At 45.4% G+C, this 27,852-nt stretch overlaps 1 protein-coding gene across 1 annotated transcript in view; it reads left to right on the top strand.

Annotated features, from left to right (window-relative positions):
• Window positions 1-27,852, top strand: part of ITSN1 (intersectin 1) — a 241,535-nt gene that overhangs the window by 167,509 nt on the left and 46,174 nt on the right. Inside the window, exons 23-29 of the mRNA XM_052646278.1 lie at window positions 1,256-1,461; window positions 2,685-2,767; window positions 6,833-6,999; window positions 10,974-11,019; window positions 13,426-13,547; window positions 17,141-17,258; window positions 19,192-19,383. Coding sequence (XP_052502238.1) covers window positions 1,256-1,461; window positions 2,685-2,767; window positions 6,833-6,999; window positions 10,974-11,019; window positions 13,426-13,547; window positions 17,141-17,258; window positions 19,192-19,383 — 934 coding nt within the window. The remainder of the gene's footprint in view (window positions 1-1,255; window positions 1,462-2,684; window positions 2,768-6,832; window positions 7,000-10,973; window positions 11,020-13,425; window positions 13,548-17,140; window positions 17,259-19,191; window positions 19,384-27,852) is intronic.

Below are 27,852 nucleotides of genomic sequence, written 5' to 3'. Positions count from 1 at the left end.
TGAAAATAAGTATCTTCTGAAGGCAAGTCCAGCTTGGTTCTGAATGAGCTGTCCTTGGGCTTTATCCCTTGTTTTTGTCCTTTTATGAATACATGTATAATTGAGTGTTGGTGTATTTTTTTTTATAATAGTATTGTCTTAAGATACTGTGATAGTTTTATGTGGTAGTCTTTTAAGAGATAATAAATGCCTCCCCCTGCCTTTTCCAGCCTCATCTCCTATTGCACCCCTCCATGAGACTAGGCCACACGCACCCCCGGATCCTGCTCCTCCTCCTCGAACCTTGGCAGGAAAGCATCTCACGGTCGTGCCTTCCACCTGGAGTTCACTCCCCCCGAAGCCCTAGCTATCAAAATCCTTCTTGTCCTTCAAGACCCGGCTCAAACACTGCCACCTCTGTGAAACTCGCCCTGTTGCCTGCAGGCAACTTTCATCCCTCTTTTCTCTCTGTTCCCACCTTGAATGGTTGCAACCTCTTTTTAGCATATTTCCTACTGCCTGGTAGTAGACATGGTTGTTTGTATCTCTTTCTTCATTAATCATGAGTTCCTTGGCCATGTCCTACTGCCCATTTTTATTGTGCTTTCTGCTTAATAAAGTATTTTAACCTGGATTATTTTAGGGAGGCATAGATGGCGTTCTGTTCATCTTCATATAGCTCTATAGTACGTGGGATTACAGAGAATTTATGCTTGCCCAACCCCTGTTTGTCTAAAAAGGAACTAGGACAAGCCCAACCCAACCCAAGACCTGTTTCCCTGTGTTCACCTAAACTAAGATATGAGTTGCTTACCTTTTGAGCTTTCAGAAGGTTTCTGCTCTGGTATTAATCCTTCACTAAACATCCAAATCCAATTGGAAACTGGCACGAATGGGATTGCCCTGGGCAACTTGAGAGTTAAAAATAGAACCAAAATAGAAAAGGCTCTCGGCCAGGTGCAACAGAATAAATATGATCTCCTAGCTGGTTTAAACAGAGGCTTCTAGATGGGCTGGCCATGGCTCTGTGAACAGGCTGGCAGGTTTTCATCTCCGCTTTGGGAAGGAAACAGCTATTGAGAACCAGGGGGCACGTGGCAGCCGTGCTGCACTGCGGAGGGGTGGGGGAGGGGGAGGAGGCGGGGGGGGGGGTGTCTTCTGTGGCTGCACATGCACACACATGTACCCATCGGAGGGGAGGTGACGGTGTTTGCATCACCTGGACTGATCACAGATCGCAAAGTGACGAGAGGTCCTTTATGTTCTTCCACACAAGGGTGAAAAGGTGGAGGGGCTACAGGCGCAAGCCCTGTATCCGTGGAGAGCCAAGAAAGACAACCATTTAAATTTTAACAAAAACGATGTCATCACCGTACTGGAGCAGCAAGACATGTGGTGGTTTGGAGAAGTTCAAGGCCAGAAGGGTTGGTTCCCCAAGTCCTACGTGAAACTCATTTCAGGGCCCATAAGGAAATCGACAAGGTATGCTTGTATTCATCTGCTTCCACTGGATGAATGCCTTGTTCAGCATGAAACTGTTGTTTTCACTAGTTAGGATTCATAGATAGGAGTTGCTGGATCATTTCGTCTTCTGGGTCTTCTCACTGCAGAAGTTAGGGCATGTATCAATAGAAGAGAGCCTCTTGCAAATGATGGTCCTTTGTTCCTCACTCAGAAGACTGTGCATCTTGTTTCTCATTGACTTGTGCAAGAGGGAATTCTACTCTGAGACCTGGGACAGTCTCGTGGGTTTGTTGGAGATTCTGTTCCTCTTCATGCTTAGTATAGCTCAGTTGGTAAAGAATCCGCTTACAATGCAGGAGACCCCAGTTCGGTTCCTGGGTAGGAAGATCCGCTGGAGAAGGGATAGGCTACCCACTCCAGTATTCCTGGGCTTCCCTGTGGCTCAGCTGGTAAAGAATCCCTCTGCAATGTGGGAGACCTGGGTTTGATCCCTGGGTTGGGAAGATCCCCTGGAGAAGGGAAAGGCCACCCACTCCAGTATTCTGGCCTAGAGAATGCCATGGACTGCCTAGTCCATGGGGTCGCAAAGAGTTGGACACAACTGAGTGACTTTCACTTTCAGTACTGTGCCAGATATCCACAAATATTTAGAAGCCCGAAGAATTGGGGGAAATTGTTAGATGAGTGAATTATCTTTTTTGTTAAGAACCTTATGGTGTGGAACTTTACTCTGAAGGTTATTGTTCATTGTTCTAACCAAATAGATGGTCAAAATGAATTAAGAGTTTCAAGAAGAGAAGCTCTTCAGAAATACCGAATGAGCATGTCCGTCATACTTTGAAGGAGACCAGTGCATTGACTATGTATCAGCAAAGCAAAGTGCTGACAGACAAGGATGTGAGCTTAGAGTCGGGCCACCATGGCCCTTTGTGATGTGTTTTGACTTAGCACAGTGCATCTATTTCAGCTGTAGATTATCAATGTTTTAAATGTGAAGTGGGGACTTCCTTGATGGTTCATTGGCCAAGACTCCAGACTCCCGATGCAGGGGGCCCAGGTTCAATCCCTAGTCAGGGAACTAGATCCCACATGCTACAACCAAGACCTGGACAAATAACTGCTTTAAAAAAAAAATAATTATAAATGTTAAGCAGTTTTAAAAAGAAAATGTCATTGTTATTTGTACTGTTTTCTTCGAGGATGAAAAGTAAAATTCAAATACTTTCCCCTCCCTCTTGTAGTATGGATTCTGGTTCCTCAGAAAGTCCTGCAAGTCTGAAGAGAGTAGCTTCCCCAGCAGCCAAGCCAGCCGTGTCGGGAGAAGGTGAGAACTTGAGTGAAATTAAGATCTTTAGACGCTGGAGGCGATTAAGTAATACAAACAGTGAACATTGAAAACGAGGTCGGATTTCATGTTTAAAGAGTCTGCCTTAATTTATGTTCATTTTATTAAACCTGAGGGTAAAATGAGGTTTAGCTCCTTACAAAGTCATGGTACTTTACAGGGACTTTTCAAAATACAATCAGATATATTGCTCATAAAAACCGAATCTTCTGATGATGTTCAATTAAAAGCCCTTTGGACTCTTGAAAGAGGCCCATCAAAGTCACTAAGGATCAAGGTCTCTGAGCATCTCTGTAGCCTATTTGTGATGCTTGCTATTTTTCTGACTTACAGATAAGTATTTTGGTTTAAGGCCATAACTGGGCTGTTCAGTAAAGCTGTCACAGTAGTATCAGTGCCATTTGTACACAAATGAAACAGAAGTGTCATTTCTGTGTTCCATGGAAATAGCCATAACAGATTATTTAGGCCTAAAAATTTGAAGTGTTTCTTACACAAGTAATTAATTGCTTTGTTTCCCCCATCTTTACTTCGTGACACCATCTTTTGGATTATATTGGGTTGGCCAAAAAGTTTGTTTGGGTTTTTATAAGAGCATATGGAAAAATCTGAATGAGCTTTTTGGCCCACCCAATATATGCCAGTATATGGCATAAGTTTAACAATGAACAAAACCTACGTAATTCAGGCTTTAGTGGTAAAAATCTCAGGTCTTTCCTTCATCTGGTCTAGCCATTATCAGAGCACTAATTGAAGAGTGAGCATGACCCAAGTCAGACAGGCGTGTCGGAGGGAGGAACAGTGTTTGTTGAGAACAGATGTCTAACCTGTTTTGTAGTAGTATTTCATTGTTTCCTTGAATACTTGTAGAATCTTTAGTTTGTTTGCCATTATGAGACTTCTATTCTTTAGTAACTTTGCTTTATGAAAAATAGAATTATTAAAGCAAGGGTTAAGGTTTAATGATGTTTCAAATAGTGACAAAGTTACTTTTTCAAGAGGAATTTCAGAAGTAAAAAAATTTTTTTAATTTATAGGTATAGCTATAAAAAGCTTCATCATCACTAAATAAATCCGGTATTTTTATTGTATCCAGTTTTTGCCATTACCACCAAAACAATCATTAGTATAGTTCTCTTCATACATTTTTGTCATCCTAATGACTTTTTATAGCCACTGTTAGGAGAACAAGGCAAAAGGTCTTTTAAACATAGCTCATATAGTCAGTATTGTGTCAAGCAATACTCCCTTCCCCCGCTGGCCAGATCCAGTGGGTTACACCCACTAAGTCTCAGTGGTGTGCCAGAGTTTGCATCCTGGCTCTCACACTTAGTGACCGTATAATTTTAGTCATGCCTCAACTTTCTCATCTGTAAAAGGAATGTAATAATCACCACTTAAGGTAGCAAATTATTATGGGAGTCATGAGACAATAGTGTAAGCTTTTAGAATAAAGGTCACTAAGTGTCTGGTACTTGTATTTCCTTTTTGCTTCAGTTCCTAGATTATTGATGGAGCCACTTAGAGCAGTGAGCTTTCTCATCTGACAACAGTGTTGATGAATGTCGCTTTGTTTTGAAACATGTAGAGGCATCCATGCTTGAGGCCTCAATAAGCAGGTCACAGATGAACCACCCACATCCTTAACTCGGGCAACAGCAGAGAGTTATATGTCTAATCTCATTTATTACATCCATTTTACAGTGATTTCAGTATTAGAAATATTAGGAAAGATTTCTGGCTTCTGGAAGGGTATGGGATGTGTTTAGATATATTAGGGATGTGTTTATAAATACTGTATTAATGTAATCAGATTGAAAGTAACCAGTGATTCAGGCAACTAGTCATGTCCAAATCTTTGCAACCCGTTAGACTATACAGTCCATGGAATTCTTCAGGGCAGAATCCTGGAGTGGGTAGTCTTTCCCTTCTCCAGGGCATCTTCCCAACCTAGGGATCGAACCCAGGTCTTCTGCATTGCAGGTGGATTCTTTATCAGCTGAGACACCAGAAACCAAATTAAATAGATGGTCAGTTTGGGTGCCTTTTAAAATATGAGCTTGGGAATGGCCAGTACCCTGTGTTACATGTCTGATGAGGAGGGTCTGAGTGGTGAGGAGCCCCCCATATCTGTCCTCCTGTCTCCCCATTTTCATTGGATCCTGAAGGTCTTCACAGATGCCCGGGTACACGCAGGGCTTGTAAAGCCACAGTCTTCCCAGTCTCCTTGGTATCTTCTACTGCAGTGTGAAGTTCAGCCAGAGTTCATGCTTCTGAAGTTCCTTAAGCATTTCAAAAGTGACTTCAAAATTTGGATCCGTTCTTAAGAAAGTGACTTTTAAGTGCAGGAATCACTGGGGAAAGGACTGATGGCCCAGGATCCAATCTTAAATGGCCAAACAAGAGCTAAGGAACAAGTAACAGAACAAAATAAAAAGGGAAGGTTCGAAATACTAAGAAATCAGAAAAAGGGATATATTAATGAAAAAGCAATGTCCTTATTCAAGCTGCCCAACTTTGATTTCCTTGTGCAGGAAATCCTTTTGCCAGTTTTAACGGTGGAGGTGTGTGTCACCGGTGATGGAGGGCTAAAGACAGAGAGGCTTCTGTTCTCCCTAGCGCGTTTGGATGACCTTGTATGTTGGGGGTCTGCTGGCCTCAGCTGAGGCTGAAGTGGCCCCTTGGAGAGCTGCCCACATTAGCATAAGCATCAGGATAGTTTGTGTTTGCTAGTGTTTATTTTAGTTTCCATTAGTGCCTCCTGCAAAGGCTCTTACAATTAGCCAGTGGAGTCCTCCAGACTAAATCTCTGCCTATTAATTGACATTAAGCTCTGCATTTAAGGACTATCATAAGAAATTTAGAAACCATCTATCATAAAACAAACATTTTGGGTAAACTTAGTTGTTTTTTTAATTGCTTTTTTAAAAACGCCTGGGATAAAATGGAGAAAAAGTGGAAACAGGAAAGGTATGTTCATCTTTCTAGAAATCGTTTATTCTGTACCTAGTATAGTGTCTAGAATTTTGTGTCAAGTGATCTTTCTGAGATTATGACTTGGTTTCTAAACCTTAGTAAAATCAGGGGTTTTAGAAGAAAAATTTCCTCTGGAATGCACAGCCTTCACCTTCAAGACAGTAAACTTTAATTCTGGACCTTTAAGACTAAATTACATGAATAATAACATGTAAGAAACTGTGATTTGTCTTTTCATCTTGTTCAGAAAGGCATGATTATTTTCTGGGATTGGGTAGATACTATTTTTATCAGCAGCCCATTCTACCTGTTCCTATTTGAATGACAAGTAGATGTCCATTTTTAGCTAAATAATATATATTTAAAATTGTGTGTTCTAACAGCTTCTGCCATCTGTGTAATATGGCACAAAAGGACTTAGGTTTTCACCGAGGCACTTTGAAAAGCGTCTTATTTAATTTACATAAAGGATATACCATATCTAAAAGTTTTCTAAAATGGTACCTTCAGAAAGTGAATTACAGATATTTGATGAGCTTACCGAGAGCCTGCATGTCAGTGCCTCTAACTCTGGCATAACCTAGGCACTCAGTAAATGTTAATTCAAAGTAAACATTTGAAAAAAAGGTGTATATATGTATGACCAAATCACTTCGTTGTACAGTAGGAATTAACATTGTAAATCAATTGCACTTTATTTTTTTTGAATTTTGAAGGAAAAAAAAGTAAATATAAAAATGCCAAGTAAAAAGAAAACATGGCATTAAGTCGGAGATCACTCTCTGTACTGTTATTGGTGGACATGCAGGGTTTTTGTTGTTGTTGTTGTTGCTGGGGCTGGGTCTTCACAGGAATTGTCTCCCTGGCTGCAATTACTGAATTTTATGTGCAGGTTGGTCAATTTGGAGCCCAGGGGATTCTGCAACTCTGTGTTTTATCTGTGACTAGGCTTTCTCTTGACTGGACCTTATCCTAATGTCCTTATTCATAAACTTGCTTTTGCAAAGTTGTCTGGGATTTCTGTAAACAATCAAGCTCTCTTCGTATCTCAATATTTCTCCCCACCAGAATTTATTGCCATGTACACTTACGAGAGCTCTGAGCAAGGCGATTTAACCTTTCAGCAAGGGGATGTGATTTTGGTTACCAAGAAAGATGGTGACTGGTGGACAGGAACAGTGGGCGACAAGTCCGGCGTCTTCCCTTCTAACTATGTGAGGCTTAAAGATTCAGAGGTAAACCCACATTAACTGTTTCCTCTCCCCTTCTGTGCAGTGATTCTCTTTTCAGGGAGTCATGAGGTTTGCCGGTGGAACATCGTTGTTGGGTTTTGCTAAGGTCTGGAACGTGACTGCAAACACAGTGTGACGTGGCACGGTGTGAACTTGCCTAGTGGTGCTGCAGGGTCAGCCTCGGCTTCCCAACAGCAAAAGAACCCCCCCAGGGCTTGGTGGAGGCTGCCCTGAATGAGGCTGGTCTGCGTCAGCTGGGATAACGCTCAGGATTCCTCCCTGTTCCTGGATGTAACTGACTTAGGATTTAGAGTAAATGTTCTTGATTAAGTCTCCGTGGTCACTGATCTGGGATACCCCAAAAAAGATACACAGCAGTATTTCCCCCATGTAAACAAATGTATTTTGGTGATACTAGCCCCAGAATATTGGGTAGTAGAGAGTTTTATCTTTCATGAAACACAACATGGTTATACTTGAATACACAGCCAAAATATAAACCACCATAGTGAATTGAAAGCAATAAAATATGGTATCTCATTTGCATTGCATAACAGGTGGTTAACATCCTTAGTCATAAATGAGTTCTTAGAAATCTGTAACAAACACATTGACATATTCAGGGGAAGGGAGGACGGAAGAAAATGAAAAAACACAAGTGATTATGAGGATTAAGCATATATGAAGATGACTGAGCTGAACAGTACCAGAAGAAAAGCAACTATTTTATAATATCATATTACCAAAGGTTAAAAATGTATTAATAACATTTGTAGAGTTTTAGGCAATATACCCACATAAATACAAGACTGATGAAGTCCCATCTATATGAAAAGCGAAAGTGAAAGTCGCTCAGTCATGTCCAGCTCTTTGCAACCTCCTGGACTATACAGTCCATGGAATTCTCCAGGCCAGAATACTGGAGTTGGTAGCCTTTCCATTCTCCAGGGGATCTTTCGGACCCAGGAATAGAAAAGGGATCTTCTGCACTGCAGGCAGATTCTTTACCAAGAAGCCACCCATCTATATAATAGGGGGAAATCTATTACAGGTTGGACTCAGGACTATAAATTTTGGATATTCTTGTTCCTAGCAGCTCTAATTCGTTGGAATTATTTCAAAAAGTTAGTTGGATAAATTTACAATTCTTATATAAATCATGTTTACCGCTAGAATTTATATTTTTGCCTACACAATAGCAAGACACAAGATTTCACTAAGGCCTTTGGCCAGGCCTTGGTATCTCCTGATCAGAGATTGAGCAGAGACTCAGTTTATTTTCAATGCTTACAGATTGGAAGTGGCTCCCAACTGTTGTTCAGTTCAGCTCAGTCGCTCAGTCGTGTCCGACTCTGCAACCCCATGAATCGCAGCACGCCAGGCCTCCCTGTCCATCACCAACTCCCGGAGTTCACTCAGACTCACGTCCATCGAGTCAGTGATGCCATCCAGCCATCTCATCCTCTGTTGTCTCCTTCTCCTCCTGCCCCCAATCCCTCCCAGCATCAGAGTCTTTTCCAATGAGTCAACTCTTCACATGTTGTTAAGGGGGCCCTAAAAATTCAGTTGCGTAAAATGTGGTCCTGAGATGATACAGAATTAATGCAATAGTGGCATGGGCCTCCTGGCATATGGAAGCCCATCTCCTAGTGGTCAATTTCAAGTTAGTGGGAATTTCAGGTCATAAATGTAGCCATTTACCAGACCCATAGCTGCTTGGGGCGCAAGGCTGGGCCTGGTGATAAACTGGTGATTCCACCTTCAGTCTGCCTTCTCTGCTTCCCTACAGTTCCCTGGAGTAGTTGTATTTGCTTGAGATTTTTGTTTTTGTTTTGGCTTTTTTATTCTTTTTTTAGGGAGTATTATTGTTGTTTGGGGTTTTTTTTTGTTTTCCCTTGCTTTGGTCTTGAGAGCAGCTTGCTGAAATTCCCCTGGAGGGGTTTGCATAAGTCTGCTTCCCCTTGGAGAATTTGGCCGAAGCTGGAATGAAAATACTTCTTTTCTGTAAGACAGTCATTATATTGTCCTCTGAAGACCAGGAGAGGGAAAATGCAGCTCTTCTCCAGACCAGTTAGTTAGATCCAGTAAGAACCATGGAGATGATGTTTTAGGAGAGCAGAGGGAAAACATTACAAACTAAACTCAATTTCTGCTCCCATGCACAGAAACTCTTAAAGTGGCTTTACCTTTGAGATCGATTAAACACCAAAGCCATTACTTGTATTCTCCTTTAACAAACTTAAGTTTTCTACTCAAACCATCCCAAGTCAGTAAGTTTAGAAAAAATGCACTGTGACATTTTCTAAAGGTAAGTTGAATTGTAATGCTTTTTTAACTGTCGTCTTAAATTATGAGCCACCGAAGAACTAGCAGTGCTAATGATTTTTGGGCAAACATTTAGCTACATTATTTCATAATAATGAAAAAATCTTAAAAAATCTTTCATCCTACTTGGACATAGAATTCAGTGCATAAGGCAATATCCTGCCAAAGTTAAAAACCAGACCGAGCCTCAGATACCAGAATTGACCCGTGGATGCAGGGAGGAGTTTGTCCTAAGCCTACTTCCCTTCTCTGCACGAGCAGGGCTGGGGCACATTGCCTGGATCAGCTTTTCTGCTGCATTCTTGAGAAGTGCCAGAGCCAAACATGGCCATCTGAGTCTGTCTCAGCTTAAGTGCTGGCTGCGGTGTTTAAAAGGGAGCACATTAAAGTGGCTGGAACTCCATCACTGGGTTGCCGATCGCTTTGTTCTTTTTATAGAATAGAGAAAGCATATTATAAGCCTACAATGGGAAATTAACTGGCCTTTTGGAATTTTGTAGCATTAGTATGCCTTCATGTTGATATGTAGCCTATGAAAATTCTGAGGGAGATGGGTATTATATATATATCTTTGTTAATACAGAAAGCATAATGAGAGTAAACATTTTAATTCGAACTTTCCCTGCTAGATGGTTATTGAATTTCAGTATAAATAAAGGGACAATGAGAAGTTGTGTTCCTGTTAGATAAATTACATATTTTTATTTTAGTTACTCTCATTTAGTTAATTAAGCTGGTCATTTTGTTCTATTTTAATTGGAATACTTAATTTATTGGAAGATAGTGACACACGAGTGAAAATTAATTTGGAATAAAGCACTTTGTAACGACAGATTACGGCCTGGCCGCTGTCCCAGCCAAGTCTCTGCCGGCTTGGCTTGCTCAGCTAGTTTAAAATTCCATGAGTATTCATGAAGGAATTCAACCCTAGAGCACTTTTGGAACACTTAGTAGTTGGGGAAAAAATGGTCTGCTTCTATGCACTGTGTGTCCAGCATTAAGAGATTTAGCGTTTAAACGGTGTTAAGTTTGGGTAGAAAGGACTCACAGGAGAGAGTGACCACCTCTTTGGATAATAGAATGGGGGGCAGGAGTGTTTGAATCGCCACTGTCATGTTTTCCTTCTTAAAAAAAAAAAAGAAAGCCCGAAAGCAGATGTACCAAAATGGTAATATATTCACGTACTAAATCGGGGTGTTGAGCTCATGGAAGTCTACTGTAACCTCTGTACTTTCTTTATCTGTGAAATGTTTAATAATTAACCATTTCGACATCAAACATGAGCTTAGTGTTTAGGATGTAGACTGACAGTCTTCCTGGTGGGGCAGCCCCTGTTTGATTTGACACAGGGACAGGCCACACTCGTGTTACACACAGTCAGTACCCGAGCCCTGGGGGATCTGTACAGTGCCACTCTGCTTATTTTTCTCTCAAGAAGAGAGTAAAGGCTGTGTGCTTTACAGTACTTACTTTGCCCCGTGTTTTCCTTGATACACATTGTAATGTCAGGAGGTAAAATGCTGCTGTGTTTCTCCAGAATGAAAAAAAGGAATTTAGGGGCTCAAGCGGGTTCGTGACATCATTCATCGTTTTTTAAGTTGCTTGACCAAAACTCTTCAGTATGCAAATGAGACCTTCTGCTCTGTTTCAAGGGCTCTGGAACTGCTGGGAAAACAGGGAGTTTAGGAAAAAAACCTGGTAAGTGACAAACCCTGATGATTATTTTTTCAATGTTTTTAATGTGATTGATAGTTGTTCCCCATCTTTTATTAGGGCTAGAAACCTTTTTGAAGAAAAAAAAGAAAGAAAGAAAAGTAAAGACTAAAGAATCTGTCCTATAAGTGGTTAGAATAGACCCCTTCCTTGGAACCCATTAATAATGTGTATCCATGATTATGAAATAAAGGCTGTTGCTTCACACATTGGGTGTTAGGGACATTACCAGACAGAATGTTCTCTTGGGCTGTGAAGAAATAATTCAGGCAAGATGGTAGGACATTGTCACGCTTGGAACTGTAGGATTTGTGGTCGGCTGCTGCTTAATCCTTCTCTCATTGGGTTCAGTACTTTGTCCTTTCCTGAGAGCATATTCAGTCCCAGGATGTAAATAGTGGAGGAGATTAGAGGAGCCGCACGTATTGTCAGACAGTGGAGCTTATGAATTTAGAAGCTTTTGAGTCGTTTTCCTCAGGTACACAGTGAAGGTGCAAAATTATAGTCATCCCCCTGAACTCAAAAGTGTTTCAGTTTATTTAAACAAAAATCGCATGTTCTATTAATAGAAACATGAATGAAAAAAGAAGGAAGCAGCTGGGAAGTCATACGGTTGGTATGGCCTGTCTTCCTCCTCTAGGGCACTTCGGCCCTTTTGCCATCTCCGCCTTAAGAAATTGCAGGTTGAGAGTCACCACAGCGCCAAGAGAGGGGCTTATGTATCTGTGCCTGGCGCTCGGCCTCCAGATGGGCTCACCTGACAAGGAAAAGTGGGGTTTTCGGTAGTTGTAGGACTTCAGACTGACTCAAGATATCAGAGCACCCCAGTCAAATCTTTGTTTTAACCCTGAGTATGCTATGGGGTTGGCCAAAAAGTTTGTTTGGGTTTTTCCATCGCATCTTACAGGCTAACCTGGATGAACTTTTTGGCCAACCCTATACATTTTGAATGGTCATTCCAAAGGGTCCAGAGGGGCTTAACATCACACTGAAACCAGCGAGCTGTTCAAAAAAAAGGAAAAGAGTATTGAGGCATGTTACCAGCTACACAGGCCAGGTCCTTTGAGCAATAGGAACACTGGGGGCCAAATAGGGTAATAATTTGGATGTTTTCCGAATTCAAAACTCTTTGGAGTCTAGAGCTAATCCTTGGTGGGGTAGGGGAGAGTTCTCATACCCAGCACAGATTTCCCATCTTGGGCTCTCAGGGGAGCCCCAGACATGTGTGAGCTGGGCTTTCTCTTGCTTCCCTGAGTTCTGGGACGCGTCTGACAGGGCCAGCCTGCACCAGGACGTCCCAGTGCTCCTAGTGTGCTGGCCGCTGGCTACAGAACAGGGTCAGGTGGGTCGGAGGGGCCGGGTTATGTTCCTTAACGCAGGGAATGCTGTCAGAGATGGGCCTTCTACTTCTCTCCTTCTGTCTGTCTTTCCTTCATTCCTTGCGTCTTCATCTCTGTCTTCTGAGAACAGTTACGATGGGGAGAGAGCGTAGAGGAATAGAACAGTCTGTTCCGTCTTGCATCTAGAAGTTCACAGGGCAGTCCCTGCGGATGCGCCAGAATTCAGTCAGAGAAGGGTTTTGTCCTTTCGTAGTCGACATCCTGTGCCAGGAGAAGTGTACTTTTTCAGAGCCTGGTCTGTGGTACTGCTGGACTTTTTCCCATGAAGCTGTTCAGTCAGGAAAAGTACAGAACTGTTTTCATTTTTGTTTTCTGTGTGGAATTGCTGTTTTGCTTAAAACCCCCTCTTGACTCTAGGATCCTCCTTTAACTTGCAATAAAAAGAAGTAAACTGCTGTTGACGTGATCCCTAGCTGGTATTCAGGGATCGCCCTTAAAGCGTCAGCCACAGAGGAAATGGTCTTGTGGACGGAAGAGAGAGGCTGAGGAAAGTCATAGTGTGGAAGTCAAGCCAGTGCCTGCCCCTGGTGGCTTCTCAAGAACACAAAGTTTGTCTTTCTGCTGTTCCTGGCAGGGGGAATGGCTTCCCTTGACTTCCTTGATTCACTCAACCATCCTTCCGTGGACCATGTGATAATAATAAGCCCTGTGTGGGGGGCCGAAGGCAGTAGGGATGAATGAGGCCCAGCTGTTGGCATCCTGAGGGGGAGGGGGAGGGGTGGGGAGTTTGTGGGGGCAAGCTGGTGGGCTCCAAGAGATGAGGGGTCCTCGGGCTCACTAGGCAGAACCAGAAGGCAAGTCCAGTCCCGGAGCACTGCACTTGCCTTGCGGAGAATGGGTCCCCACTGGGCCTTCTTCGTTGAGTAGAAAGCCAGCCCTGTGCACTGGCTTTGAGGACGTTTACCTGTGAACCTGGGAGGTGGCTGTGTCTTGGCTGTCCTTCTCCTGACTCTTAACGATGCACTATACCATGTTTGGTCTTGTTTTCCAGAAATCGCACAGGTCATTGCCTCCTACACAGCTACGGGGCCTGAACAGCTTACCCTGGCCCCCGGTCAGCTGATCCTGATCCGGAAAAAGAACCCAGGTGGATGGTGGGAAGGAGAGCTACAGGTTAGTGTCTTTTCCATTTGTTTAAAATCCCCTGCCCAGATTTCAGTATGCAATATTTCAAAGGGATCCTCAGTTCATTTCAGTCGCTCAGTCGTGTCCAACTCTTTGCGACCCCATGAATCGCAGCACACCAGGCCTCCCTGTCCATCACCAACTCCCACGATTCACTCAGACTTGCATCCATCGAGTCAGTGATGCCATCCAGCCATCTCATCCTGGGTCGTCCCCTTCTCCTCCTGCCCCCAATCTCTCCCAGCATCAGAGTCTTTTCCAATGAGTCAACTCTTTGCATGAGGTGTCCAAAGTACTGGAGTTTCAACTTCAGCATCATTCCTTCCAAAGAAATCCCAGGGCTGATCTCCTTTAGAATGGACTGGCTGGATCTCCTTGCAGTCCAAGGGACTCTCAAGAATCTTCTCCAACACCACAGTTCAAAAGCATCAATTCTTTGGCACTCAGCCTTCTTCACAGTCCAACTCTCACATCCATACATGACCACAGGAAAAACCATAGCCTTGACCAAAGGGATCCTGTTTCATGGGAAAGCGCAGATACCCGCACACTGTCTGAATCCTGCATTTGTGTAACAAGAGATGCCATGTTCTGTAAACCCAGTTTGTTCCTAAGCCTTGGGCAGCCAGGAACAGAAATGTGAGAGCTGAGGATTCTTTTGAAGATGTGTGTGTATCTGCTGGGTTCTTGAGTTGAGACAGTGAGTGGTGGGAAGGAGAGAGCTCGCGATGGAGTGTTTCATCCTTTACTGTCACAGCAATCCTGGAGCAGAGCTCCTCCTCCACGGTGCTGAAAGGTGTGAGGCTGCAGTGGCCTGTAGTCAAAGCCACATCTGTGTGGCACAGCAGTTTTAGTTCTTGTGTGTGTGTGTGTGTGTGTGTGTGTGTGTGTGTGTGTCCATCCGTCCTCAGTTCATCAGTCTGTCGAGGTAAACCTTGATCAGGAAGGCAAAGATCTACATTGTGGTGAAATAAAGAAATACAGCGCTTTCTGTGTATATGAGGCAGATTAAAATTAGGAACTAAAGTGCCAGAGAGTGAAGAGTGAGCTGGTGGACTAAAGAAAGGTATCTTGGCTGGAATAGAAGGTACAGCCTGGAGTAGCCAAAGGCAGAACTTCCCCTGGGAGCTCACTGCTGGGCAGCCATTAAAAACCCCATCCAGCAGGGTAGACAAGATACAGTTTATTGGTTCAGTGTTCCATTGGGGTCCTGGAATCCACTCCCCTCATCCTTTAATAAAATTTTTTTTGTTTTTTAAATTTACGGATATTTTTTGGCTGTGCCACACACTTTGTGGGATCTTAGTTCCCCAACCAGGGATTGAACCAGGGCCGTGGCAGTGAAAGCACCGTGTCCTAACCACTGGACTGCCAGGGCTTCCCTCCCTTCCCTTTTTAATATGTCTCTTCCTTCATTGGGTGGGGGAGGCCTTCCGCAGACTTGTGGTCTCGTTTTCCTGTAGAGAGTTGTCGCCTAGTGGCCTTCCCGTCCATAGGTGACTCCCCTGTTCTGAGACTTAAGGGGGTCCCCGTGGCCCGCCTCAGCCTGCTCACAGGTGCGCCCTGTTGCCCTTCCATGCATCTTGCCAGTCTGGCTCTCACAGTGACATCTCTGCTCCGGCCTCGGTCAGTGATCTACTCTCCTGAAGACAAACAGTAGCCTCAGACCCCGATTTCTTCCTGCCTTTGCCCAGAGCATCTCCCTACATGGTCCTTCCCGCCTCCTCCCCACCCCCCACCGCCCCCTTACTCAAGAGCTGGCCAGATCCCACTTCTTCCAGAAGCTTTCTATGACCGTCCTACCCGAGGCGACATCTTCCCATGAACCATGGTGGCCCCTGTGCCTGAGCCTCTCTTGACATTTAGTATTGATGCCAATACTATTACTTAGCTTCCCATGCATGTTTCTTCTTCATGTAGGTTATCAACTCTTTGAGGGCAGAAGCCATTATCTTTTCATCCTCTCACTCCTAGTACCTTACGCGAAAGAGTCTTGGGAGGGTTCTTCAGCCCTCAGTAGCCTGCCCAGGAGGGCCTCTGGTGCTCTCACCGGACTTTGTCTTCTGCAACTACACGGGTGAAGAAATCAGGAATGTCATCTGGTGGTCGAGCGGTTGACTCCACACCTCCCCTGTAGCTGACATGGGTTCAGTCCCTGGTCAAGGACTTAAGATCCCGCATGCTATGAGGCATTGCCAAAAAATAACAAATTCTTTTAAAAGAAAAATAGAAGTTGCCAGTGAGTTCTGTGTTCTGCCCTTGGGAAACTGCACAGATGCAGGAAATGGTGTCATCACTGTGAGCCCCACGGCAGTGTATACCAGATAGATTAACATGGGGGAACTTTTAAAGAAGTGGCTTCAACCATGGGTGGGTTCAGTGTGAAGATAAAAGCTTTAGTCCTTGAGCCAAGAGCATGAAGTCTATCAGACCACAAAGAAAGTGAAATCTGATCTATGTTCTAAAAGTAACCCAGAAGTATCCTTCGTGACAAATTGAATCAGATAAGAGGGTAAGGGTGAGGTATGGAAAGCTTCCTTTTCTTTGAATTTTATTTTCTTATTTTGGGAATAGGTTAGAGGGTAGGCGTGCATGTGTGCCCTGTAAATTGTTTTGAATTCTCTGCTCCTGGTGGTGTGCAGAAGGGTAGTTATGACACTTGTCATCCCTAATTAGAGTCTTTGTCTCTTAGAATTATGTCAGGATTACAAGTCTTGGTTCACCAACTTTATTATCAGTTCCTTCAAGTCATATACCGTCCATTTCCAGCAACTCCCAGCATGTAAGTTCTCAGTGAATGGATTTTGTGTTGAATTAGATTAAACTGAAGGAGAAAGGACTGACAGTGGGAAACGTGACTCATCTATCACACAGGCTTGATGACTTTTGAAGTCAAGGTCAAGCTCAGCCCCCTTGTGTCCTGCATGTATTGCATGTCCGTCATCTTGTATATGTACAGTTAATATCCATAAGATCGTAGAGGCGAGTGTGAATCTTGGCTCGCCATTAACTAGCCTGTAACAATGAGATTATCACGCAACTTTTCTGAGCCCTACTCTCTTTGTCTGAGAACTGGGAATAGTGAAAGTGGGAAATGGGAAGTGGTCATTGTAGTAGTAGTATTCTTCTGGAATTGTTGTGTAGGTCCATATATACTTGATGTTTAACACAAGCCTAGCTCATAAGAAGCTCCCAATACATGTTGCTGCCATTATTATTATTATTATTCCTAAAATCCTTGTATAACATTGGCATAAACCATAATCTCTGCCCAGCCTGAAACTGACATCTGAGAGCTGTTCAGCAAGCAGGGTTTTCTGTCCGGTAAGTGCTACACTGTCCTCTGACTCCATCGAGCTCACGGGAAAACATTCCGGGCTTTGCCGACCAACGGCTGCCACAATTTGAATTTCAGCTATGCTATTTTCGTTTTGTACTGTAGTAATCCATAGATTCTATTGATGTTATTCTGTTTTAGTTATGCGTAAGCTTGGCATAAGCGCACCATGTTCGGAAGCAAACTACAGCATGAAAAAGGATGAACCTTTGAAACATTTTAATGTAATTTTTTTTATTATTAGGCACGTGGGAAAAAGCGTCAGATAGGCTGGTTTCCTGCTAATTACGTCAAACTTTTAAGCCCTGGGACGAGCAAAATCACTCCAACAGACCCACTGAAGCCAACGGCATTCCCAACAGGTGAGCGGTTTACACTCTGCTCGGAAAATGGTCTGTGCTTCCTGGTAGCCCTCCCACTCAGTTCTCTTGTGGAGTGGTGGAGGTTGTCTTTCACATCGGCTGTAACCACCTCTTGTACTTAGGGGGGCTGATACCCCACGAATGTGATATGGAATATGTTTTTCAAAAGGACCAAATATCTAAGTAGCTTTGCTGTGCTGGGTACAACAGACCCCTTGTTGGAACCAGCTTCCTAAAGGGGCCCTGAATGCTGTGCTATTGAAGCCAGATTTTTCTCTTGATTTCCTTCCAACTATTTAAATTGGGATTTGAGCTGGGGTGGCGGTGGGGGGTTGGGGGGAGACAAAAAGGGCCTCCTAAAAATAAATGGCCGGGGTCTAAATAGGTCAGGAGATTGAGCCGAGAGGCCACAGGGGTCTGTTGGTTGTCATGTGCTGCTCAGTAAAGACCGAAATAGCTCCCCTGTGACATTTCCTATGAACAGAGGGGCTTCGTTTAATGGGCAGGATGTTATACACGCTCTCCTAAAGGGACCAAGAGGGAACAGAGGGCCCCGCAGCTGAGATGGTTGGCTATCTTCGGATTGAAGAGACCAAATTAGATGTTTTGGTAATGTGTGAGAGGGTGAGGTTAGGGAAGCCGACTTCTGCTTTGGGTCTTTAAGCCATTAATGGAATCTTGGGTGGTATTTGTGGAAAACACAGGCTTTTCCTTCCAGTACCTTGTGGCTAAATGTCTGTGTTGTACATCCCCAGTGAAATCAGATCAAAACTTGGCAGCCTTTGCAAGAAATGAAAGGATTGGCCAACTTTGTGACTGATTCCTGACCCCGGCTGGGCCCCTGTGCTTGAGCCCTGGCCTCCTGTGGGCAGAGGGGTGTGGTGCCCACTGGGTCTCCTCTCCCTTGGGGAGGCCTAGTGGCGTGCCCTTCATCAGGTTGGTTAAAACCCACAGAAATTGTTTGCCGAGGGGATGGGATTAGCTGGAACATCATTAAAGCCTGAGCCTGTATACAGGTTGGTCAGGAAAGATGAACAGGGGTAACAGCTAACTAGGCAGACTTCTCTGAAGTGTAAAAATGCCAGGGAATAAAAACAGTGTAACCTCCTGTAGGTTTGAGGGAAAATGAGAAAAGGAGAATTATCCTTGAATGTGGAAATTGCTTCTTGGAGATAAGATTTTGAGACACAAAAGTACAGCAGAATAAGGCACTGGTTTTCCTTTTCGCTAAGAGCTTCCCAGGTGGTGCTGGTGGTAAAGAAACTGCCTGCCAATGCAGGAGACGGCAAGAGACAGGAGACGTGGGTTCGATCCTAGGGTCGGGAAGATCCCATGGAGAAGGAAATGGCAACCCACTCCAGCGTTCTGGCCTGTAAAATCCCACAGACAGAGGAGTCTGGCAGGCCACAGTCCACGGGGTCGCAAAGAGTCGGACACAGCTGAGTACAAGAGTTGAACTTTTTGGAGGTCAGCTGGTAATCACCTTCCACCTTAAAAAAACAAACAGACAGCAAAAAACAATCCAACAAAAAAATCAGGAAAGTAAAAAAAGAGCTGGGTTCGAGTCCCCATGGCCCGCAGCTGCGTGTGCAGATGGGCCACCATCCCGAGGCAGCACCCTGAAGGAGCGTCGCCACCCTCAGACAGAAGCAATTCCCTGGTAGCTCTCCCTTGTCCCTGCCCGTTTTCTGCGGACAGCGGGACACCTGAAAGAGGAAGATGGGTTGGGAACTAAAGGCGAAGCCTGCCGTTTCTGCTGTTGTCTTGGTCCCCAGTCCTCCAGCTTCCTCCACTGCCCACACTTAGACAAAGCCCTCAGAGCCTTCCAGGTAGCTCCGCCCTCTTCGGGCAAGGACACGGTCGGGACACGGGAGGCCTGGAGACCCTCAGGCAGCCCGCGCCCCCTCCCGCTCACCGGGCCTGTCTCCCGCAGTGTGCCAGGTGATCGGGATGTACGACTACACCGCGCAGAATGACGACGAGCTGGCCTTCAGCAAGGGCCAGGTCATCAATGTCCTCAGCAAGGAGGACCCCGACTGGTGGAAGGGCGAAGTCCACGGGCAGGTGGGGCTCTTCCCGTCCAACTACGTGAAGCTGACCCCGGACACAGACCCCAGCCAGCAATGTAAGTGCCCCGGCGCCCGGCCGCCTCTCCTCAATGGCGTCTCACGGTGAGACGTGCAGCGTTGCTCTGATTCTGCTGAGCTCTGTTTGCAGAACTTAGCTAGACCATTGCTGCATTCGCAACAGTCTCTTTGAAGACCTTCCTCGTAATGCAAGACTTTTATCTCGTGGGGTTTTCGCTTTGTTGGTTTTTTTGTTTTTGGTTTTTGGTTTTTTAAGAACATTCCTTCTGTAGCATGTCCCCTCCCTCCCCTCCCCCCCTTTTTCTTTTTTTTTTTCCTTTTTAATCATTTTGGCACCATGCTGTTTTACATGCCTGACTCATTTTCCTAGCTTGAATTTTGCTCATTGTTTTGTTTTGCTTATGTGTTGTTTTCCTCCTTTTTCTAGGAATCATATGTTGTCCACCCCCCCCTCAGGCTTGAAAGTCCTCAAAGAGACCCACTATCCCATATCACTGCCCCGAGGGATGATGGGAGATGCAGCCTTGATCATGTGACTTCCAGCATGATCACCTACTGCCTTCTGAGTAGAAGAACTCACTGCAGAGCAGTTTACCTCATTTTACCTTAGTTGCATGTGATGACAATGTTGAGTTATTACTTGCAGAGATAGAAGCAAAAAATTACAAAAATACACAGGGTAGTGGGTCCTTTTGTGGCTTTCCTAGTGACTCAAATTGACTTCCCCCCACCTTTGCACAGGTGCTTTCAATAGTTTTCAAATTATTTTTCAATAAATCTTTTAGCCTTTTAATTAAAAAAAATGAATGACTTCTTTGCTATTTTGGTTTTGCAAAAAGACCCACTATCAAGGAATGCTGCATGTGCTATTAAAAAAATGTTCCAAATGTCCATAAATCTGAGACTTGATGTATTTTTTGTTTTTCATTTTGTCCAGTGTTATCAACTAAATTGTGTAGTTTGGGTTGTTGCCCCCTACTGTAGAAGTACAGAGAAGTTCAGTGTATCTGTTTTAAAGACGTGTAGAATGAGGCCAATTAAACAGAAGGTGTTTTGTGCTTGTTTGTGTGTATCAGATGTACCTTGCTGAGCATGTAATAATACATCCTGTACATATGAAATTAGTTCTTTCCATGGCAAAAGCTATTACCTTGTATGATGCTCTAATCATATTGCATTAATTTTATTTTGCACAGTGACCTTGTAGCCCCATGAGAAAGCATGTGTGTTTTTGTTCGGTCTCAGATTTATCTGGTTGAGTTGGTGTTTTCTGTTTGGGGTTTTTAATTTTGCATATGTTCATACCATAAATCCGTAGACTATACCTTTGAGGTTGTCACGGTCGACAGTATCTACAATCTCGCCTTAGTCTCTGTTACACCAAGTTTTATTCCAGTGACTTCATGGAATGACTATTTCAAACAAATAATTTTCTTGACAAGAAAGAATGTATAGGAGTCTCCCTGCAATTAATTTCCAATGTTTACATTTTTTAACTAGACTGTGGAATTTCTACAGGTTAATATGAAATGGAGCTCATGGTCCGTTGATGTGTTGGATGTTGTAGCTGAAGCCATGTGTGTCTTTTAAACTAGTTGGAAGCTCTCAATAAAAACGCCGTTGCTGACAGCACAGAAAACGGGGCTGGGGGGCAGGGAGCCTCAAGCACAACCTAGCGGTTCTACTAATGACTTTTTAACAGTAGCAATCTTCTGTTTTACGTCTGTCCCCTGGGGGACTCTGTGCTGGCCATTGTGTAGCGGTCCTTCTCCACTCACATGGTGCCGAGAACGAGGACACCGCCTTGTTCGCTGGCGCGTCAGTATTTTCATGAATATGAATGTAAAATATATAAATATATAAACCTGCGGCTTTAACAACTGTAATACAACCTTTTGAATTAGTTATGTGTATAGATAATTAAATTCTTCATATAAAAGTTAGATGGAAATGTCTCTGTGTTCTTGATGTTGGAAGGTGGCAGTGGTGACGGGGAACCAGCCAGACTAGACCTAAGCAGGTGGCCTGCTGCCCACGTGTCCATTATGGTACAGATGCCATGGGGACCCTCGCTCTTACCCTGCTACCTGCCCCTCCCTGATCAACATGCAGACAGGTACCCTTCCTAATACTGATTTTGAAGAATAGAACTCCTGGGACTTTCCTGGTGGTCCAGTGGTTAAGACATCACACTGCCACTGCAAGGGGCAGGGGTTCGATCCCTGGTCGAGGAACTAAGATCCTGCACACTGCATGGTGCAGCCAAAAATAGGGAAAACAAAAAGATGGCAATTCAACTTTGTGCTTAACTCTCATCAGGCTTTCAGTATGTGCTATTGATACATTGACAGGTGAGCAATGTGACTCAGAGAACCACACATTTGCCTGAAAGGTGTATCACAAAAGGGTCTGTTGAGCTGACAGATGTAAGTAAATACTGAAACTTTCACATCTTCCATGCTATTGTTTGCCATCTCTGTCTGCCTTGCAAGCTCCAGTTGAATTTGCAGAAACAGACTGGTGTACACCCTGATGAAACTGTTGGCTACGACGGACCATGGGCTTGATTCCGTTCAGGAACCTCGCTTATTGGTCCTCCCCTGCCATTCAGTGGAAGAGTGAGTTCCTTCATCAGTTCAGCAAATAGTTGCGGGGAGAGACTTACCAGGTGTGGATGCTGCTCTGGGTTCTGGGGCAGAGAGTGCTGCTCCATCACAGAAGACTGGGGTCCCTGTCCTCGTGGAGTTCACTTTCTAATGGGAGGAACAAACAGAAAACCAAACTGCTGCACACGTATATGTACATAAATATATGAGGGGTGTGTGTGTGAGAGAGAGAGAAGCTGATGCATTCTGTGCCAGGAGAGCTAACGCATGCCAGGTGACCCTGAGGAGGACATCCAAAGCCAACGTTTGGGAAGGGCAGCTGCAGGGAGAGATCAGGAAACCCTTCCAGAAAGAAGGGAGACCTAAGGATGAGAAGGAGCCGGATGAAGCTGGGAAGAGAATGGGCTGTTTGAGGCAGAAGTGTCATACCAGGGCCCCAAGGTACAGGGAGAGATCCCCATCACTGCCCCCCAGCCCACCCCCTTGGGTCAGCAAAGCCCTGTCTCTTGCCCATCCCCCCACCCCGCCCCCTTCACCCGTATAAGTCAGTGTTTCCAGCTTTTAAGTTTTGGCTGGCAGAGATGCAATTGTCAAGGTGGGTAATCCTCGATAATCCTCTCCACAACTCTTTCTCTCCGTCCCCTTGTCTGTAGACCAACCCTCTTAGGCTGTGTTGACACAGGTTTGTCCCTAGGAATCTTGCTCCTTCCCCCTCACAGATCATGCAGTTTACATTTGATCATAGTGTCCTTCTGACCCTGGGCTTCTCATCCAGAGGGAAGGAAGATTACAGCCTCTGGTGGGTAGAGGCTGGGGTTGCTGCTGAAGATCATGCAATGCACAGGACGCCCCCCACAGTGAACATGGTCCCATGTCACAGGTACCAGGGTTGAGAAAGCCTGGTCTCTCTCGTCCCTCTGGCTACTGTGGGCAATATTCCCCTGGTTGCTCTGGGTGAATATTTTTACGACTGAACTCAGTACAATTTTGCCCCAGAGGCACATGGACACATGAGAGGGCCTTCGTTTTGCAGTTCTGACTTGCCTTTCTGTGTCTGGCTGCCTCTGCTGTGCAGAGCAGAACCCACAGGGCTGAAGGCGGTCACGTGGCCCTTGCTCCCGGCTGCCTCGGCTTAAAATGATGTCTGGGAGAAGCCAGTCTAAAGGAAGGATTCATTCCCTTGTAAAGTTACAGAGCTTTATGTCATTGCATGTCCACCCTGTTCTGGGAGGAAAATGGGCAGGCCCAGATCCCCTAACAAGTGGTAACTGGTCGTCTGTAGTTCCTCTCAAACTAAGCGGGATTGCTATGGCAACAGCACATCATCGGTAGGGTAAAACTAACCTGTCTCACAGCGGTCTAGACCCAGCTCACGTTCCCTGTTAGTGGGTGAACAGACAAATGCTTGGTGAGTTCTTCTCTGGTTGAGAGGATAAGATGGTTAGACAGCCTCATCAACTCAATGGACATGAGTCTGAGCAAACTCCAGGAGATCGTGAAGGACAGGGAAGCCTGGCGTGCTTTAGTCCATGGGGTCCCAGAGTCAGACATGACTCAATGACTGAACAACCACCACCACCACCTTCTCGGGTGCCGCCAGAAGAAGAGCCTGCTAACCCTTGTTTAGGAAGCCCATCACAGTGGTTTACCCATATGAAACATTTGCCAATATTCTTACCTATAAAACAGCAATTGCATGTGATTCAACCTAGTACACTCAAACAACCGGGCATGCTGTAGGATAGGTGCTCAAGAATGCCTGTTGAATGGGTGGGTCCGGGGATTAGTGAAACAGAGGAAAGCACTGAGTTCAGGTTCTCCTCACACAATCCATCCCCGCTGGAGAGGAGAGCATGCTGTGTCTACCTTCCCTTTTAGGCGTGAGCTTCCCCAGAGCAAGTCTCCTTGGCAGGGGCTGTTCCTAAAGCCGCTCCATCAGTGGTCAGTGAAGGAGGCTGAGGACCAGAGATGCTGGGGCATTGCCATGTCTCCGTGCCAGCCCTGGTCTCAGCTGGGGAACGGGCCTGATAACGCAGTCAGTCCTGCTTCCTGGCAGAGTGCAAATCACTTCTGAAGGACAGTGAATGTTCATTTTCCCTTCTAGCAAAGTGATAAGCTAATCCTATTCATTCTTTTTCATTCCCAAAATAGCCAAGAGCATTTTTTATGGAAACTGCATGGAATGCCAGCGGTTCCATAACTGTCCAGAAAAATAGCCCTTTCTTAGAAATGTCTGATATTTTGGATCTGGTAGGATAGAGAAACATAATAAAGTCAAGGATCACGATAGCTCCATGTGAATATTTCATTGCAGCCAGGCTTATGTTGGGCCTTTCTTTAAGAAAACGCCACACATAAAAAGCAGACTTCCAGAATGTTTTCCTGGGTGTGTGGCAATTCCATTTCAGAAGTTTCCATTGCCTCTTAAGAAGGTTCTGTTCGTTAAATTGAAAACTCAGGCATTTTTTTAAAGATAATGTAACTTGAGTCACAAAAATTTGTGTTGTTTATAGAAGATGAGAATCAGCCATGAAATTGTTGTGTCAGTACAACTTCCTATTAAGCATGCTGCCTGGAGAATCCCATGGACGGAGGATCCTGGTGGGCTGCAGTCCATGGGGTCACTAAGAGTCGGACACAACTGAGTGGCTTCAATTTCACTTTTCACTTTCCTGCATTGGAGAAGGAAATGGCAACCCACTCCAGTGTTCTTACCTGGAGAATCCCAGGGATGGGGGAGCCTGGTGGGCTGCCGTATATGGGGTCGCACAGAGTCGGAGACGACTGAAGCGCCTTAGCAGCAGCAGCAGCAATGTTGTATGTGTGTGTGTGTGTGTGTGTGTGTGTGTGTGACAGACACAGAGAGACCGTGATTTACAGATAAGTTAAACGCCCACATCAGTAGCTTGGTCACAGTACCACCAGCAAGCAGACAAGTATAACTTTATCAAAGATTCTGGCAGAGGCTGATGGCTGCTGTTCCCACATCTGCTTGGCACATAGTTTCAGAGCCTCAAAGAGAAAGTGTCCCTTCCTTTTGACCCAGCCCATCATGTTGAAAGGTTGCTGCTGCGAGCCATGTGTTGAGCCAGGATTCATGACCTCTGGAGGAGAGGATTTTGATCTGGGGTCAGAGACAAGGCCTGACTACTTGGAGCTTTTTGTGTGGCAAAGTTTTGTTAAAGTGTAATAGAGATAGGGAAAGCTGACAGACGTCAGAAGGGGACAGAAGGAGTGCCCCCTTGCTAGTTTTTAGCAAGGTGTTTTATGTCTGTTAGAAAGCCATTAATCAGATAAGAGAGACACCTCAAGGCTGGGGGAGTTTCACCAGGCCCCTCCACAACAGGCAATTTTGAGATAGGATGGCGTGAAACGTGTCATCCCCACCCTGGCCATAAAACAATTGACAGGAATACTGGTTTGTTGAGCCATTAGCAGCCCAAGGTTTGAGAAAAGAAAAAAAAGTTAGGCTTAGGCAGAACCATTTTGAAGAAAGGCAAGTTGCAAAGCAAATACATAGTTTCATTAATATAGCTTAAGAAAAACATTTCCATAAGAAAAATACATTGGTTAGCTCTAGGCAGATGTCCTTAACACAGAATTAAAAGAAGCCTCTTTTCATCTTGTGTAGAGAAGGGAAAAAAAAAAAACCATCTACCACGTGCAGTTATTACCGCCTGCCACTCGGGGACCCCTGGCCTTCCTGCCTGTCACCCTCTCAGTGCTTTAAAAATGAGAGCACCTTCTAGATGTAGCTTCTCCTAACAGACCCAGGAGGAGGAGCTGCCACTGTTCCTGGAGAACGCTACGCCACTCAGTATCGCGTCATGTGACTCCCCTTACAGGGCCCAAGCTGTCCTTTCCCCCCTCGGGCCCTGCCCCATGCTTTCATGCACACCAGTCCACTCTGTTGCAGTCCAGGCTCCCCTCACAGGAAAAGGCCAGGGTGGTGGCAGGTAGATTAGTCGGTGAGGCTGGAATCTTGGAGAGCACTGGGCATCCAGCCTGCAGTTTGTAGCTGAGGGCGCTGAGGGTCCGGGAGCTGCAGTGACATTCTCTAAGGCAGCTCCCAGATTCGCCGTCTGCTCCTCTCTCACTTGGTGCTTTTGAGAAAGCAGCCCCATCTCTGCCAGGGCCTCAGAGCCACCCGCCTTCTCTTCATCAGGGGCTACAGCTGTGGGAAGATGGAGAACCAGTTTCCCTTCCCCTCGTGTGGTCCTCCCCTGGCTGAGGCTCCATGGGAGGGAAGGATTCGAACCCCTTCAACACACAGGCTTGAGATGCCACTGGCCTCCTCAGCCTTTAGTCCTTCTCACCCCAACTGTAGGCAGATTTTCCAAAGACAGCCTTGCCCTCCTTGCTCTGTGCCCAGCCTCGCTTCTCAGTTTTCATTCCTTGGCTGCCATATATAATAACACAACTTATCTACAATATTAGTGTAATATTTGGCTCCATTTCTTTTAAAATTTTGGAAAACTTGCTTTTCTTTCCTTTTCTTTTCTCTTGGCTGCGCTGTGCAGCTTAGGGGATCTTAGTTCCCCAAACGGACTGAAATAGTCCACGGCAATGAAAGCGCTGAGTCCTAACCACTGGTTGTAATTGTTTAGTCACTAAATCATGTCCGACTCTTTTGCGACCCCATGGACTATAGCCCACGAGGCTCCTCTGTCCATGGGGTTTCCCAGGCTAGAATACTGGCGTGGGTTGCCATTTCCTTCTCGAGAGAATCTTCCCGACCCAGGGATCGAACACGCATCTCCTGCATTGGCAGGTGGGTTCTCTACCATTGAGCCACCCTAACCACTGTACCATCAGGGAATTCCCTGGAACGTTTTATTTTCCTCTGGGGAGATAGTATAGGGGAGCGTGAGGGAGCCGCATAACTGTATCCTGGGCCCTTTTAGAGGCTAGGAAGCAGTGCAGCATGGCAGGCCAGCACAAGTGTTTGAATCCCAGCTCTGCCTCTTACGGGTTGTGTGGTCACGGGCAGATTACTTAACCTTCTTTGTGCTTCAGTTTCCTCATGTCCAAATGGAAAAATCACAATAGCACCTAGTAGATATTAAGCTCCCGGTAGATATTAGCCTTGTTGTTACCGTTGCTGGGAGAAGAGGCATTTGTGCCTGGTTGGTGAGAATCACGGAATGCATTTAACTGACTTCCTGCTTTCTTGCATTCAACTCAGGCAGCCCACAGATTGTGTGCATTTTAAGACTTTTCAGAAGACATGCTTTTGCAAATGGGGATTTCAGAGAGAAGAGCTTGGACAGCTTTGCCGAAAACTGTCAGACTGCCTCATTCACGTGTGTGCAGAGCGGGGGGGCCCCCTCTGTGTCAGCGGGAGGCCCACCCGTGTCAAAGCCAGCAGCTTTTTTTTTTTTCCTGACACCTTCCTGTGCTCTCGAAACGTGCAGGGACACCCGGGCCCCAGCCTCAGCAGCCCTCCTAGCAGAGGGGGAGAAGCTGCCCCGGATTTCACACGGCTGGTTGGCAGCAGGGAAGCCAACAGAACCAATGGAATGCATGAGGCTTTCAAATGTCACATCTGTGGACTTGGTTGCCAGGCCCAGGCGGCGCGCCACAATAAACCTGTCACACAGGCGTTGAGTCACTGGGTCCTTTATTTCTCATCCCTGCGTTCTGGGGCCTTGTGTTCTCTTGCCACAGAGACTGGAATGTTCGGCCCCCAAACGTGCCAGAAGCTCGGTGTTTTTTTAAAGCAACCATGCGGCTTGGCTAAGGAATGTGTGTCCCTAGGGGCTGCTTCCCCGCGGTACTGTCTCCCGAGCAGCCGCCCCCAGCACGCTTGAAGACAGGAGGTTAATTCCCTCCTGCCTCCCTGTGCTTCTCAGGATCCGGATCTTTGGGCCTGGGAACCTCTGCCCTGCTCACTGACCCTCC

The sequence above is a fragment of the Budorcas taxicolor genome, chromosome 1 (assembly GCF_023091745.1).
Source record: "Budorcas taxicolor isolate Tak-1 chromosome 1, Takin1.1, whole genome shotgun sequence".
Lineage (NCBI taxonomy): Eukaryota > Metazoa > Chordata > Mammalia > Artiodactyla > Bovidae > Budorcas > Budorcas taxicolor.
Note: the sequence above shows the minus strand (reverse complement) of the source record. Positions and strands in the feature narration are given on the sequence as shown.